General features: G+C 40.4%; 1 protein-coding gene and 1 non-coding gene across 2 annotated transcripts in view; both read left to right on the top strand.

The window, feature by feature from the left end:
* Positions 1-4,027: 4,027 nt before the first annotated feature.
* SMLR1 (small leucine rich protein 1) overlaps positions 4,028-16,431 on the top strand; it is a 193,897-nt gene continuing 181,493 nt past the window's right edge. The window contains 1 exon segment of the mRNA XM_030853651.1: positions 4,028-4,156. Coding sequence (XP_030709511.1) covers positions 4,028-4,156 — 129 coding nt within the window.
* Positions 8,033-8,105, top strand: TRNAD-AUC (transfer RNA aspartic acid (anticodon AUC)). Its single transcript has one exon. It is a non-coding gene; the product is annotated as a tRNA-Asp (tRNA).

The following is a 16,431-nucleotide window of genomic DNA, read 5'->3' on the forward strand; positions in this document are numbered from 1 at the left end:
AAAGGGCTCAAGGCACTGGGCTGAGTGAGTCTCCTGGTCCTTTGCTGGCTGCCTGCTGGCATTCTCAGATGGAGGGTTGAGGTAGAGTTGGAGGGAGTTAGCAGGAAGGAAGGGAAAGGATTTATTTGTTTATTCATTTAAGAAACATTTCTTGAGTGTCTGTTCTGTGTTAGGCACAGTGCGAAACAATGGGGTACACTTATTATCTGATAGAATAACCATTAATAATGCCGGACACGCCTTGTATCCTAGCCAAAGCTACTGAGCTACCAACTGCAAAGGAGCACTTGTATTGAAAATAGCATATGACTCACATTTTGAAGGGTTTTTTCTACTGTATAGTTAGAAATGAAGAAGAAGCTCTAAAAATTATCCCTTCATTAATAAATTCTTTAATCCCATATTCTTTGTCAACCTCTCCTATCAGTGATTTCTTTGTAATATCTACTCACATTGTCTCTTTTGTGAGTGAAAATCAAAGATGAGCCCTTGTGCAATGCCTGGAAACTCTGACACGCACGACATCAATTATTTCTTACACTGATTTGGTAGCTGAACAATAAGTGAAATGTACCCTTTAGATGAAAATTTGCTCTGCATTTTATGTAGACAGTTCAATATTATATCCTTATTTTTTCTAGATCCACAAAGTAAACAGATTTTTTTTATGCCATAGACTATACAGATCTCCGTCCTGTAAAACTTTTGTTCTAAACAACTAAGATCCAGAATTGAATAAAAGGTTTTTTACAACGTTGTATATTGTTGTATTATTAAAACATATTTCAAGAAAGCTAAGATAGTATCCGTATGAGATGAAATGAAATAAACCTACAAGGTTACTATATATTTATACATAAACTTTACCTAAGGATATTTATAAATCCACAAAGTAATAACACAGGTATGTTACCTTTACTGACTTCTTAATGTTAGTTTTTAAACAAGGCAGTTGAATCTTTTTTGACACTTGAATATCCTAAGAAAGTTTTACTCTTTTTTTCTTCTAGAGATTTTTTTCACATTGTTATATTTAAAGACTAAATCTACCCACCCCAAAGATTACCTAATTAATTTCCTCTAGTACTTTAAAGCGGAGTCATTGCTACCACAATCAATCTCTACACCCTCACAGTTTTCATTCTTCAAATAATTTTCCTCTTGCTACCTCTTTTTCTAATAACAGAATTCCTTCTATAGTATACCACTTCTTCCCCAGGGCTACCATTATCTCGTTTGCAAAAATTCATGATGCTTAATGGAATAATTTGCTAAAGAAAAACCACATGACATCAAAACAGAAGTCAGTCCAACATGTTCCTAGACCAAGTATAGGAGGTCTATTCTTTTTTTTTTTTTTTTTTTTTCTTTGCGGTACGCGGGCCTCTCACTGCTGTGGCCTCTCCCGCTGTGGAGCACAGGCTCCGGACGCGCAGGCTCAGCGGCCATGGCTCACGGGCCCAGCCGCTCCGCGGCACGTGGGATCTTCCCGGACCGGGGCACGAACCCGCGTCCCCTGCATCGGCAGGCGGACTCTCAACCACTGCGCCACCAGGGAAGCCCTAGGAGGTCTATTCTTGAGTGATAACTCACAATCCAGAATAATAAGCAATTTTAAATAATTACATTTAAAGGGTGTTGTTACTAGACATTTACCAGAGAAGCAAAAATAACTAATACATATGAGCTATCAATAAATGTTTATGCATTTCTGAGCGGCTTTAACTAGAACTTACACAACTAAAAACTTTAAAAAAAAAATAAATCCTTCCTGGGAAAAGTGTGCAACAGTTTGAATCATCAAAAAGAAGGTGGAAAAGATAAGGAACATTTGAGGATATAATCCTATGCAACAAAATACCATAGCCTTAATTTACCCATCTCCGTTTAAGTCTCTCTTCAGAACTTTAAAGAGGATTAAATTTATTTTTGGTCAAAAAGAGATTTTAAAACATGTTTAACTTTCAGAAATATCTTAATCATTCCTAGTGTTTCTTACAAAGAATTAATTAAGAACTGCAGCCTGTATAAGCCTTCCATTATATTTATAGGTTACCGTTATTAAATATAGAGATACCAACTCTTCATAATATGTAGTAGAAGCTTGTGATCATCTTAATCAACATGCATGTTTATAAGTAAAATTTTAAAAGCAGTGTATAAATGTGTCCCAATTTAAATTTGGTCTAGTTTCAATGTTCATTTTGGTAGTTTTAAACAAAAGTTCATACTAGGGGCTTCCCTGGTGGCGCAGTGGTTGGGAATCCGCCTGCCAGTGCAGGGGACGTGGGTTCGAGCCCTGGTCCGGGAAGATCCCACATGCCACGGAGCAACTAAGCCCGTGAGCCACAACTACTGGGCCCGTGTGCTGCAACTACTGAAGCCCATGCGCCTAGAGCCCGTGCTCTGCAACAAGAGAAGCCACTGCAATGAGAAGCCCACACACCGCAACGAAGACCCAACACAGCCAAAAATAAATAAATGAATAAATTTATAAAACAAACAAACAACAACAACAAAAAGTTCATACAAAAAGAAAAGTAAGATTTTTACAAATGTAAGAACCTGTTTGGGAACATTTCTTTTTAGCTACATTGTCTAGGAATAGATTTGCATGCAAATATGTTTAGCTAAACTTGAACTATAGAATGGAGGGAATATAAGTTGGGAAGAAAAAAAGTATGCAAAATGCCTACAGACATGTAAAAGTAATCCTATTTAGTTAGAAATACCTACACTCTAACATCAATTGTGGCACCAGCTAAGTCCTTCCTTCTTTTAAAATGAGAAGGAACAGATATTTCAGTAGATTAAATAGCACACATACTAAAATGGGGCTAAATTTATGCAGCAACCTGCTTTATTTCTTAAAATTCTATCTTGAAGAAGAGTTGTTTTTTAATAACTCTAAAACAGTAGTGTTTGGGGAGCTTAGTCTGAAGGAAAGTAACAAGAATAAAGAATACATATGTGTGTGTGTGTATTCACACACATAAGTTTACACATATACATACTTTTACATTATATATTAAAACTGTTAGAAGCATATATATGTGTGTATATAGCACACACACACACACACACACACACACAACTTGTAGAGTCAGGGTAGGGCAGGACATTTAAGAGATAGAGAATTTTATTTTTCCAGGAGAAAAAAAAAAGATATTAAGGTTGTGTCTTTAAGTTACATCAGGATAATATATGTGTTGTCAGTGGCGTGATGGCTCTCAAAAAGATATGTCTTAATCCCTGGGAACTGTGTGACTTTATTTGGAAAAAAGGGTCTTTGCACATGTAATTAAGGATCTTGAGATGAAGAGATCATCCCGAATTACCCAGGTGAGCTCGAAATCCAGTGGCAAGTGTTTTCCTAAAAGACACACAGAGGAGAATACATTCACAGAGGAGAGGACCAAGTATAGGAGGTATGAAGGTAGAGGCAGAGATGAAGGTAGAGGCAGAGATAAGAGTGATGAAGCCACAAGCCAATGAAAGCTGACAGCTACCAGAAGCTGGAAGAGCCAAGGAATAGAATTTAGAATCTAGAGTTTCAGGCAGGAGAACAGCCCTGCTAACACCTTGTTATTGGACTTCTGTTCTCCAGAACTGTGAGAGAATAGATGTCTGCTGTTTTTAAGCCACCCCATTTGTGGTAATTTGCTATAGAGGCCACAGGAAACGAATACAATATGTATATGTATTGTGTGTGTGTGTGTATGTATACATATACATATATATGTAAATATATAAATACATACATTTGTATGCGTATGCTCATGTACTAAGACACTACTAGTACACCTACATACATACCATACCACGTATCACATGAGAGCCTATGAAGTGAGGTGAAGTTATCTGTGCCACACCATGTCTTAAAGCCAAGTTTAGCCTCTGCTAGCCGTAGAATATAGTCGATGTGCCGAGGACTATGCTAAGTCCTTTGGAAGGAACAGTGACCATCGTTACTCAAGGAACATCCCGGGGGTGAACACACACAAGTAACCCCTTTAAATGTATTACGATGACGCTTGCTAAGCTTGCATGTTGGGAAGCTGAAGAGCTGCTAAAGTTCAGTGTAGGAGGGGCAGGAGTGGAGATCACAGAAAGTTTCCCAGAGGAAGAAACTTCTAAGTTTAGTGAAGCCAGAAAGGTGAGTTAGCATGGTAGTGGTAGCAGCAGAATGGCGGGGGCGGAGGGGGGAGCCTAGGGGAAGGACAGGGATGGGGAGCGTTCAGGCTAAGGGAACAAAATGTGTATGAAAGAAGTTCTGTAAGGCTGCAGTGGGAAAGAGGCACGAGCTGAGACGGAGTGCATAGGCAGAGACCAGAGAATGGCGTCTTGTAAGTTATTCTAAGGAGTTTATGCTTTACCATGAGAGCACTGGGGGCCACTGGAGGTTTTTAAGCCAGAGAAGGACATAAGAACATTTAGAAAAATCACCATCTGTGGTGTGAACTAATGTTGGGAAAAGTTGGAGCCAGAGATACTTTTTTATCCGGCTACCGCAGCAGCCCAGGCAAAAGATGATGGTGTTCTGGATGTGAGGACCAATACAGGGATGAACAGGCAATGGGCACTTGGGTGAATATGGGTTAGAAGAATAGAACAGAGATATCTGGGTGTCTAACCTGAGTAATTGGGTGGGTAGTGGGGTCATTTCCGAAACCTGGCATGAAAGCCAAGGGGCAGATGCTGGAGAAGGAGATGAGTTCAGAGCTAAAATGTGTGAGGGCCACCCCGATGGAGATTCCAAGGCAATTGGATATGGGGATGGGAACTCAGACTACAGATTATCTGGGTTAGAGATACAAACTCAGGAGTCATTAACACACAGATGATCATGGAAGATATAGGAACAATTGCAAGATCCCAGGCGAGCAGGTGCAGTAAGAATTTGAAGGCACACAAGACAGAACTCTCAGGAATACCAAGTTGTAGAGATAGAGGAAGAGGAAGCCTCAAAGGTGACAGAGGGGGAGCCAAAGAAAGAGGAGAAAAAACACACAAGCGTAGGTTGCAGAGACCCAGAGGCAACGGTATTTTATGAAGATGGGAGTGGCCAGCAATGGTAAATGCCCCAGATAGTGTTATAATGACTCAGCATTTTCAAGTGCATTTATCAATAAGGAGGTGATCGGTGACCTTAATGAGACACATTACAAACACAGCTGGATTTCAGTAGCTTGAGATGTGGCGGGTGGAAAGGTAAAATTGTGGTGGTAGTAGCAAACGTGGTCAATTCTTGTAAGTGATTTAGCTGTGATGGGAAGGAAACAGAAAATGGGGCATCTGAAAATTTGCTTTCTTTTTAAGATGGAAGAGGTTTGAGACGCCGATGGTCAGAGTCGTCTTTATTTTTATTTTATTTATTTTTCGCTTATATGTGGAATCTTTTTTTTTTAACATGAGCCATCTTTATTTTTTAATCTATATACCTGGCATTCATATAGATTTTAGAATGTTAGAATAATTCTAAAATTGAAAAGAATCTTAAAGGTAAATTAAATTCTTGCCCAATAGGAGCATCCTTCCTATAAAGGCCTCTTTAGAAGATCATCCAGACTCTGCTTGGACACTTCCTGTGGTAGGGAACTCACTACTTCGTAAAGGCTCTGGTTTCATTGCTGGACAGCTCTGCCACTTACAAAGTACCTTCTTAAAATGACACAGATATGCTTCGCTCTGATAGGGAGAACACTTAATTCCAGTTCTGCCCTCTTGGCACCATGTGTAAATATAATTATTGCATGTCCTTAGTTTTTCCAGTCTGTCAACCCTCCCCATCACCCTGGTTGCTCTCTTCTGGGTGAATTCTAGTTTATAAATTTCTACTTTAAAGAGTAGTGCATCCAATTAAATAATTAAAAGCAACTGTCACCTTGTTGATGTTGAATACATCAGGACCGTACTGCCTAGGATCTGAGTTTCTGTTAACACAGCGTGAGTCTGTTGTCAAATAAACAGTTAAAAAAAAAAAAAAAGCTACACTTTGCCCCTTATCCTGTCAGGCATGAACCTGCATTCACTGATTCTCCTGCAAAGGAACATTCGGATGATCCTCTTGGCTTTTAATAGCATCCTTATCATGACACTAAGTGGTCAACTAGGCCACCCAAATAGTGCTTCGAAAGGACCAAAGCCTAATCTTGTCTTTTTCATGGATACCTGTACCCTCAGTGTTATTGCACAGAAGGTCAAGGAATCACCTAACCTGTCATTAAAATACAGTGCACAGGCAATAAATATTTTTCAATGTGCTTTTCATTAAATACTTTATGACATTTCTGTAGAAATAAAATAAAGCTTTTCAATACAGTGGCCTTCTTAGAATTTAAATGTTACGGCCTTTTGAGTTAAGCACCATTTTCTCAGGAAAGCATCATAATGTGTAATGGCACGTATCTATAGTAAATTCTGTGGAAACTTGCCTGTTCTTTGGGAGCCCATATCTTTGATCATTTTGATTTTTCATTCTTTTATTTATTCAGAAAATATGTAATGAGTGCCTCCATGTGCTGAGTACTGTGTTAAGTCCTGGGGAGAGAGCAATCACCCAAATCCATGAGATTGCTGCCCTCAGAGGGTGTACATCCTATGGAGACAGGAACGTTATTACCCAAGTTAACACGCAAACAGCACTGTTTTAGGAACTAGGATGGAGCAGGGTGATGCCTAATTTAGTTTGAAGAGTCAGAAAAGTGACATTAGGCTGAAAAGGATGAATAGGTGTTTGGGTTTTTTTCTTGTTGTTTATTTGTTTGTTTCCAGAGAAAGTGGGGGAAGAACACTCCAGGCAGAAAGAACATAAAAACGTTCTATGTGAAGTTACCAGAACCGGTTTTTGGTTGTTGTCATTTTGTTTTGTTTTGTTGGTCTGTTTTCCTTCCAGTTTTAGTGAGATATAATTGACACACAGCACTGATGTACAACATAATGATGTGACTTCCATACATCATGAAATGATTACCACAGTAAGTTTAGTGAACATCTGTTATCTGGTGTAGATACAAAATTAAAGAATTAGAAAAAATTTTTTTCTTGTGAAGAGAACACAGGATTTACTCTCTTAACTTTTCTATATAGCATACAGTAGTGTTAATTATGTTTGTCATGTTGTAGATTACATCCCTAGTACTTATCTTGTAACTGGAAGTTTGTACCTTTGGACCACCTTCATCTGATTCCCTCTTCCCCCATCCCCACCTCTGATAACCATAAATCTCACCTCTTTTTCTATGCATTTGTTTGTTTGAAGTTCCTGGCGCTGTTTTAAGCCTTACTTTTTCCCTGTGACATAAAGACGACTGAGACACCATGGTTTGATCTGTGCAAGTGTGAGACATATCTATAAATTAGTTAGTGAACAAATTTTGCAGGTGCTAAAAAATAGATTCTTTGGCATGCAAATAAACTCAGCCTCCTCAATCATATGTATAAAAGGAGGACATTTTCTGAAGATGCCAGCTCTTTCAAGGATGATATCAATATTTTTGCATCTGCTAGGAACTGGCACTGTTTTTTTCCGTTCAGGCTTACTTCGCTAAACAGCAGGAAATGCTCTGAGTCAGAGGTCCCCTCCAGGTTAGCATTTGGGGGATCTTTTTCTTAAAAAGTTCAGCATTATTGAGGTACAATGGACAAATAAAATTGTAAAATATTTAAAGTGTATGTTGTGGTGGTTTGATATACACATACATTGTGAAAGAACTCCCTTCATCTAGTTAATTAACATATTCATCACTTCACATATTTCTATATATGTATACACACACACACATACATATATATATATGGTGAGGACATTTAAGTTCTACTCTCTTTGACAATTTCAATTATACAACACAGTTGTCAACTATATTCACCATGTTTTACGTTAGATCCTCAGACCTTATCATCAAAAAGACACGAGATAAGTGTCGGCAAGGATGTGGAGAAAAGGGAACTCTTTTTTGGTGGGAATGTAAATTGGTGCAGCCACTGCGGAAGACAATATGGAGGTTCCTCAAAAAATTAGAAATATGGGAATTCCCTGGCGGTCTAGTGGTTAGGACTTGGTGCTATCACTGCCGTGGGCCCAGGTTCGATCCCTGGTCAGGGAACTAAGATCCTGTAAGCCACGTACAGCCAAAAAAAAAAAAAAAAATTAGAAATAGAACTACCATAAAATCCAGCACTCCCTCTTCTGGGTATATATCCCCCCCCCACAAAAAAAATGAAAACAGAATATCAAAGAAATATCTGTACTTCCCCTTTCATTGCACCATTATTCACAATAGGCAAGATATGGAAATAATCTAAGCATCCGTCAATGGCTGAATGGATAAAGAAGATGTGATATATATACACAGTGTAATATTCAGCCATGAGAAAGAAGGAAACCTTCCTGTTTGTGACAACATGGATGGACATTAAGGGCATTATGCTAAGTGAAATGAGCCAGAGAGACAAAGACAAATAGTGCATGGTACCATTTATATATGGAATCTAAAAAGCAAAACAAAACTTAAATTTATAGAAACAGAGAGTAGAAAAATGGTTGTCAGGGACTATAGCATGGGGAAAATGGGAAAGATTAGTAAAAGGGTACCAACTTTCAGCTATAAGGTGGGAGACACTTAAAGTTGCCTTAGAATTTGTGAACAGTCAAAACAGAATTAATAATATTTGCAGTTTTTCTAAGGAAATACGTCCATTGTATTTTCAATCCCTCTTTCATTGGTGGTTAAGCTTATGCTGAGCTATATATATTCCATTCTGTCAATATGAAAATAGAGATTTTTGAGGAAGACAATAAAAATGGAAAGCTGATTTCATTTAAAAAAAAAAAAACTGAGAGAAGTTTCCCATCTGTATTTTCATTATTAATTTCATGTAAAAGCACCAGGGCTTTTACATGAAAAAACAAAAAAGCACTAGGGCTTCCCAGGTGGCGCAGTGGTTGAGAGTCCGCCTGCCGATGCAGGGGACACGGGTTCGTGCCCCGGTCCGGGAAGATCCCACGTGCCGCGGAGCGGCTGGGTCCGTGAGCCATGGCCGCTGAGCCTGCGCGTCCGGAGCCTGTGCTCCGCAACGGGAGAGGCCACAGCAGGGAGAGGCCCGCGTACGGCAAAAAAAAAAAAAAAAAGCACCACTCTACTTCAAATAATACCTGATGGCTGATCCTTCAGAGAGCATCTCAGGAAAGATTCACTGAATAGACATTCTCTGGCAAAAGTCTGAATAGTTTGAGATCTGTCTTTAAGACCCACCAACGTGAAGCGGTATCACAGGGCTAGGGTGACTAGTTGTCTCAGTTTTCCCAGGACACTTCTGATTTTAGCCTAAGGAGTCCTATGCGCTAGGAAATCCCTCAGTCCTGGACAACCTGGGACAGCTGGTCACTCAGACTGTACTCAGACATGCCAAAATAGACATGGTATTCTTCACAGAAAGTAATTAAAAGTAACTAAAGATATGTTGGCTATTTGCAGGGGCAGGGTAAGTAGGTTAATTAAAAGGCAAGTTTTTAAGAGAAGAGATTTATAAGAGAGTCTCAAGGATGCATTGTACAACATGGGAAATATAGCCAATATTTTGTAATAACTGTAAATGGAAAGTAACCTTTCAAAACTGTATTAAAATTTTTTTAATTTTTTAAAAAGAGAAGAGATTTACATAAAACTGGCATTCATAGGCCATGAAGACCCCAGTACTGTGGGACAACTTGGGAAGTATAAAGCGTGTGCACACACACACACACACACACACGCACACACACACACATGCCCTTACCTCCACCCCATCATATGGACAATTATGCTGCCTGTGACCAAAATCCTGCAGGGCTGCTATTGATGACTGTGTAAATTAGTTGGGAACTTTTTCAACAAGGAAATTTTAGCAAGACTTTTAGCCAAATTTGGGAGTTGGAATTAACCTTCTCACCTCTTTGTGTAGCACACTTGAATAAAACAAAGCTGTCTCACACAACAGTTTCAGCTGGTAACGTTACATGCTCATTGTGTCAAAAGCCATAAAGCCTCTGAACATACATCGGAATCTGAGTGTTAGGTTTTGCTTCCCTCCAGTCCTGGGTTTTGGGGACCTTTTGGGGGCTACATTCATATATTAGTCTAATGAGTGGCTGTGAAACAGCTGCCTTCCTTGTCCTGCCTTTGGGGGATGATTATGCTCTAAGTTCTATGCCAAGAATGCTCTGGATATCCTGATGGAGAACTTGGCCGAGGCAGCCATTCCCTCTGTCAGCTCACAAAACTTCAGATTGAGAGTCTGACCAGCTTATCTGTATGGAGAAGTAGTTGGGAAAAGGTAAAAGTGATTAGTAGAAAATGTCTGCTAAAATGAGATATTTTAATTGTGTCACTGAGCTTAGATAGTAACCAGAAGTGGGTTCTTTTCTTTATAGACAAATGAAAATGACAGAACAAATATGGTGATGCCAGTATGGTTTTAGGTTTCAGCTTTCAGGGCGAAGCAACATCATCATTCCAAGGGGCAGTTGACCTTGGTTTTCTGTAATCTACATATTTCCCCTTGTTCTTTCTTCTGTCTTCCCTAGGGACATACTGTGGCTTACCTAGTGATGGAATGAACCAGACTGGAGAAGGTTGAAGCTAGGAGTCTAGTGAGACACAAATGAACAAGCAAAGGGTAGGTAGAAGCCCATGAGACCAATATCTGGAGTGGGTGATTCAAAGGACAGGTTGATAGGGACCTGAATTTATAGGTAAGTCCCAAACTAGAAGGTCCAGCTATAAGAAATGTTCAGGAGGTAAGGGAGAGAACACACGTGGGTAGGATGTGTAATCTATGAGCTCTCAAGGAAGAGGAAACAGATGAAGGTGTTGGAAGGCAGGTGATTGGCATTGGAATCCAGTCATGAAGAACCCAGAATTCATTGGCAGGAAATCCAGATAAACACAGTCACCAGGCAAACAGGCTGGAATTCTATCTCAAAGTGGCAAGGAAAGAGATCAGTTACTAGAAAACCAGTGTACCTAATTCAGAGAGGGATCAGCTTCCTCCAATGGAACAGCAGAGATTATGTACTCTACTCTCATTTCTATGTTGTATGGCCAAGGAAGAAGGTATTTAAACCAAAATCCTTGACATGAAAAAAAAAAAAAAAACCCATAAGGGCCTTCTTGTAAAAAAATTCATTAAGAAAACAAATCAATTTATTAGCACTCCTTGTTTAGCTAATTGTATGAATCAAATGTTTAATTGGTACACATTGTAAACTTTCAAAAGAGTTAAGAAATACAACCCTTTATCCCTGAGTAGCAGCTATTCATTATGAAAATGGCCTCACCTCTAATTGGTTGTCATGCCTTAGCTGCTGAGATGCAGAGCTCTACACCATGCAATTTTGATCTGGGGTCTATGCAGTCAGTCTTCCTGGTTGCCGAAGCAAAATCTCCAGAGATTTATTCCAGCAATCTAAGAAATATGAAAGTCCTATAGCACATAATTGAATTTTTTTTTTTTTTTTTTTTTTTTTTTTTTTGCGGTACGCGGGCCTCTCACTGCTGTGGCCTCTCCCACTGTGGAGCACAGGCTCCGGACGTGCAGGCTCACCGGCCAGGGCTCACCGGCCCAGCCACTCTGCGGCACGTGGGATCCTCCCGGACCGGGGCACGAACCCGCGTCCCCCACATCGGCAGGCGGACCGTCAACCACTGCGCCACCAGGGAAGCCCCATAATTGAATATTTTATAGAAAGTTCTCTCTGGATTTTTTTCACATGTACTCACTGTCCAACTGAAACTCACTTGCAGGTTATAAATACAAAACTAAGAGTAAAATTCAATAGTGGAATAAAGAAAAAGAAGTTCACTGTAAATCCACAGTTGAGGTGTTGAATATATATGTACCTTATAGAGCAAGGAAATGCACTTTTCACCTTGTACATTGTTTTTAATTATCTACAACAGTACCCAGCCTTAATTTGGGTCAACAATTTTAAACATTCATATTCTTTAATGGCTAAATATTTTAGCTGTATGATGCATATATAGTACTACAGAGAAAGAACTGTTAGTTATAATAAATGCTATCACTTTGGGTTTTCACTCTATGCCAGTGGTTCTTGAACTTCGATCTCTGGACCAGAAACATCAGCATCACCCGGGAACTTCTTAGAAAAACAAATGTGGGGTCTAGCCCCAGACCTACAACCAAAACCTCTGGAAGCAGGGCTAAGCAATCTGTTTACCAAGCCCTCCAGGTCCAGGCGATACAATGGATGTTTAAGTTTGAGTACCACCACTCTCTACCAGGTGGGTGGTTCCAAATCTACATCTGTTCCCAAATACCAGATGAGTGGAGACTTAGAGAGACGGCACAACCCCAAAACACATCGAAAACCAAGTGTTTCATCTCCTTGGCATATTGGTTCCTCTTTTCGTATTTTCTATCTTAGCTAATTAGGTCTGCCCCGTTACCCAGTTTATTAGTCATCTATTGCTGTGTAACAGATTCCCCCACCTTAGCAGCTGGAGACAACAAACACTTATTCTCCAACACAGTTTCTGAGGGTCACGATTCTGGAAATGGCTTAACTTCGCGGTTCAGGCTCAGGATCTCTCAGAGCTGGTGGTCGAGCTGGAGCCATAGCCATATGAAGGCTCCTTTGGGTTGGAGATATGACTTCCAAGCTCACTCACACAGCTATCGTCAAAAGGTCTCAGTTCCTCAGCATGTGGCTTTATCCATAGGGCTGCTCACTAGAAGTCAGCTGCTTTCTCAGAGCAAATATCTGAGAACGAGCAACCAAGACAGAAGTCACAGTGACTTTATAACCTAATACTGAAAGTCACACACCATTACTTCTGCCATATTGTATTGGCCAAAGAGACCAACCCTGGTGCAGTCTGATAGGGGACTACACAAACACGGGAATGCCAGGAGGTATGGACCATGGGGAGTCATCTTGAAGACTGGATACCACAACCACAAGAAACACCAGGATATTTTCAACTCTCTTATTCTCACTGCCATATACAACCCATGGCCAAGACTCATCAATTATACGTTCAGTATCTGCCATGCCTGTCTTCTTCTTTAGAGTCCAGTTACCCCTGCCCTAGTTCCCTGTTCTTGCCATCTTGCCTCAAGTCTGTAGCCTCTAGAAATTCCCTTTCACAGCTGGGTAACATTTCTAAAATATAAGTCACATCTGCTCAAAAACCTTCAAAACCTCTCTGTTGCCTATGGAGTAAAGTATATAATCCTTAACATGGCATTTAAAATCCCCATCCTTTAACTTTAATTCATCTTCCCAAACCCATTTCCCACTCTGACTCTCCATCATCCTGTCCTCCTGCCAAACGATTGCATAGTGCCCCTAAGATTCTATTCCTGGAAGAGCTCCTTTGCTGTGATTCTATTCACCTAGAATATACTCCTTCTGCTCCAAAACCCAGATCCAATGCTATCTTTCCTGGTACCCTGGTCAGAATGGATTGTCTTCTTCCCGTACCATTTCATTATACTTTAAATACAGAATTAGTTGCAATTGTAATTAGTTTTTTAGGAGTCTCTGTCTCACAAATAGATTCTAGTCACACCAGGGTTAGGCGTTTTATTTTAGTTATCTTTGTAATTATCAATAAAATACAATACAATATCAAGGTCTGCTGAATTATAACACAGTTTCAACAGGCCTTTGCATATGGGAAATGATGCACTCTATTCTCAAAAATGCAAAGGGGAGATATTAACTATGACTTTGAAATAATCATGACTATTCCTCTGAAGAGTAATCCTTCCTACAAGCTTCCAACTGGAAAAACTGCCTATCGTAACCAGGCTATATTACCATTTGAAAGACTTTTCCTAAGGACCAATGGAAGAGTCTCCTTCTATGCAACATGGAAACCAGAGTTGTGTGGGGAGATAGGAGCGGTGAGTGGTTTATGAACAGGCTAAATAGGGCGATACGTGCTCCTAAAGGGGTTTTATCAAGGGGAGTACCTGATCACTTTGCATTTGGGGGAATAAACTCTGGGAGAATCAATTGCAGACTGCCCAGCTGAACTGGAGGGGTACAGGAGACTAGAGAACTAGTCATGAGGGTGGTACAGGAGTCAAACCAGGGGGTGATGGTGGTAGATTTGTCAATGGTGATAGCAGAAGAGATGGGGAGAAGAGAGTCACTTAAGAGGTAGAACTTGCCAGACTTGCTGATTGATTAAATGATTGATTGTGAGGAGACAGAGATGAAGGTCTAGAATGACATCCAGATGTGGTTTTGTACCTGTGAATCTGGCCTATGTAGCATCACTCAGTGGGGAAAACACCTCAGAGCATTACCTTTATGCAGCATGGCACCCCCAGCATCATGTTATATATGGAAGACAACTCAGTCTGGAGGAGGCCACAGGAGATATCAGGAAATTACACTGACCTTTTTCACAAATGAATAGGCTAAAAATTAGATTCTTACAGCAACTGACTAAAGGGAACGCTATTAAACTCTCAGGCAAGAGCTCGCCATGGTTTTTATGAATTACCATGATTCATCTTTCCAGGGGAAGGATCCGAGTAAGAATCTTTTCTGCCGCTTCTTGGGAGTTCCTGAAGGATCACATAACTAGAGCATTAGAGCATAAAGAATGATTCATAGTAATTGCATCCAGATTTGACTGACATCTACACACAAAGTGTACATTCTTGATATCTCATTATCAAGCCTGTGATGTGGTTTTACTAAACCAACTTGATTTTTCTGGTTTGTATTATGAAAGTCCTTTTCATGTGAGTTTAGGGGTTTAGGGATTGTAGAGATCCAGAATATAGCTACCTACATATGAAACAGAATCTTTCTAACTAAACGTGGTCAACTGACACCAATTATGACAGCCTCACACAGTAACACGCTTTATGTGTCATTAAGGAAATGGACTTCTTATACTACATATTACATTCAACAGCCAGTGGGGAAATAGCCAGTAAAATCTAACATGTTTTGCACAGCTTTTTGAAACATTTGAATTTGAATACCTTTAGATGGAACAAGTATCTTTCAGCCCGCAGTCACAAATATTCCTCATTTTTTCACCCCCATCTCACTTTTTTCTTTTATATTTCTACCTTGCTTCTGAGTTGGGAATTTTGAAAGAGAACAACTGGGAGGGCTGAAATGGATGTCCTTGAGTGTAGAGGCCACTGAGTCAATTTGAAATGAGGCAGAAACATACGGGACAGCTACACTGCACTTTATGGGGATCGCATTGCCGGGGACTTACATTACCGGCCTGAAGCTGTGTCCATCCCTTGTCCTTCTGATTCCCTTCACTAGCTCTTAAGATAAAGTCTGAAATCCCTCAGACAGCTTCTAAGGCCCTCTGTAGTCTGGCTCCTGCCCACCCTTCCGACTTCTGTCCTACCCCTCACTCTCCCTCCAGCTTTCTGATGTCCAGCAGCAGAGCCTCATGGGGCCAGCAGCAGTGAAGGCTGTGGCATCCTACCGGCCCCTCCTCCAGGTCTGAGGCACTCTTCCCCGGCTCCCAGGGTGTGGCTTGCTAATGTCCACCGCTCCGTCTCATGCTGGGAATTGCCCTCTGCAGGCTCGCCTAAGGTCCCACCCTCCACCTTGGGGATGAAGGTCCACAGGGGGTGCAGGGGTTCAATCTGAGGCAGTTCAGAGGGGTCACCCCAGCTCCACAGCCTGCCTCACCTCCTTACAAGTGTGATTCCTGAGGGCACTCCCAATAAACAGCTGACCGTAAATCTCCATCCCAGAGTCTGTTTCCAAGGAACCCAATATAAGACACAAGCTCCACTCATACCTGCCCAGAAGTCTGGTCGCTATTCTTTCTTCTGTCTGGAACATTCTATAGCCATCCTCCTCTCCCTCTTCCCCTGACTGTCTCACTTACCCCTCTTTCTTAGCTCTGGGATCATTTCCCCAGTAATGCCTTTCCTGAAAGTCCATCTAATTCAAGTCCTGCTGTTACATACTTTCATGAAAACCAGTTCCCTTCAATCAGAGGACTTCTGTAAATCAGAAAGAGAAAGACAAATGACGTATGATATCACTTGTATGAGGAATCTAAAATATGACACAAATGAACTTATCTACGAAACAGAAACAGACTCACAGACATAGAGAACAGACTTGTGGTTACCAAGAAGCGGGGTGGGGTGTGGGGGAAGGATAGATTTGGAGTTTGGGATTAGCAGATGCAAACTATTATATATAGAATGGATAAACAACAAGGTCTTACTGTGTAGCACAGGGAACTATATTCAATATCCTGTGATAAACCATAATGGAAAAGAATATATATATGTATAATTGAATTACTTTATTGTACAGCAGTAATTAACACAACGTTGTAAATTAACTATACTTCAATAAAATAAATTTTTTTAAAAATCAGAGGACTTCTGTTTACAATTTGCATGTTTGATTCATGTCTC

The sequence above is a fragment of the Globicephala melas genome, chromosome 14, assembly GCF_963455315.2.
Source record: "Globicephala melas chromosome 14, mGloMel1.2, whole genome shotgun sequence".
NCBI classification, from domain to species: domain Eukaryota; kingdom Metazoa; phylum Chordata; class Mammalia; order Artiodactyla; family Delphinidae; genus Globicephala; species Globicephala melas.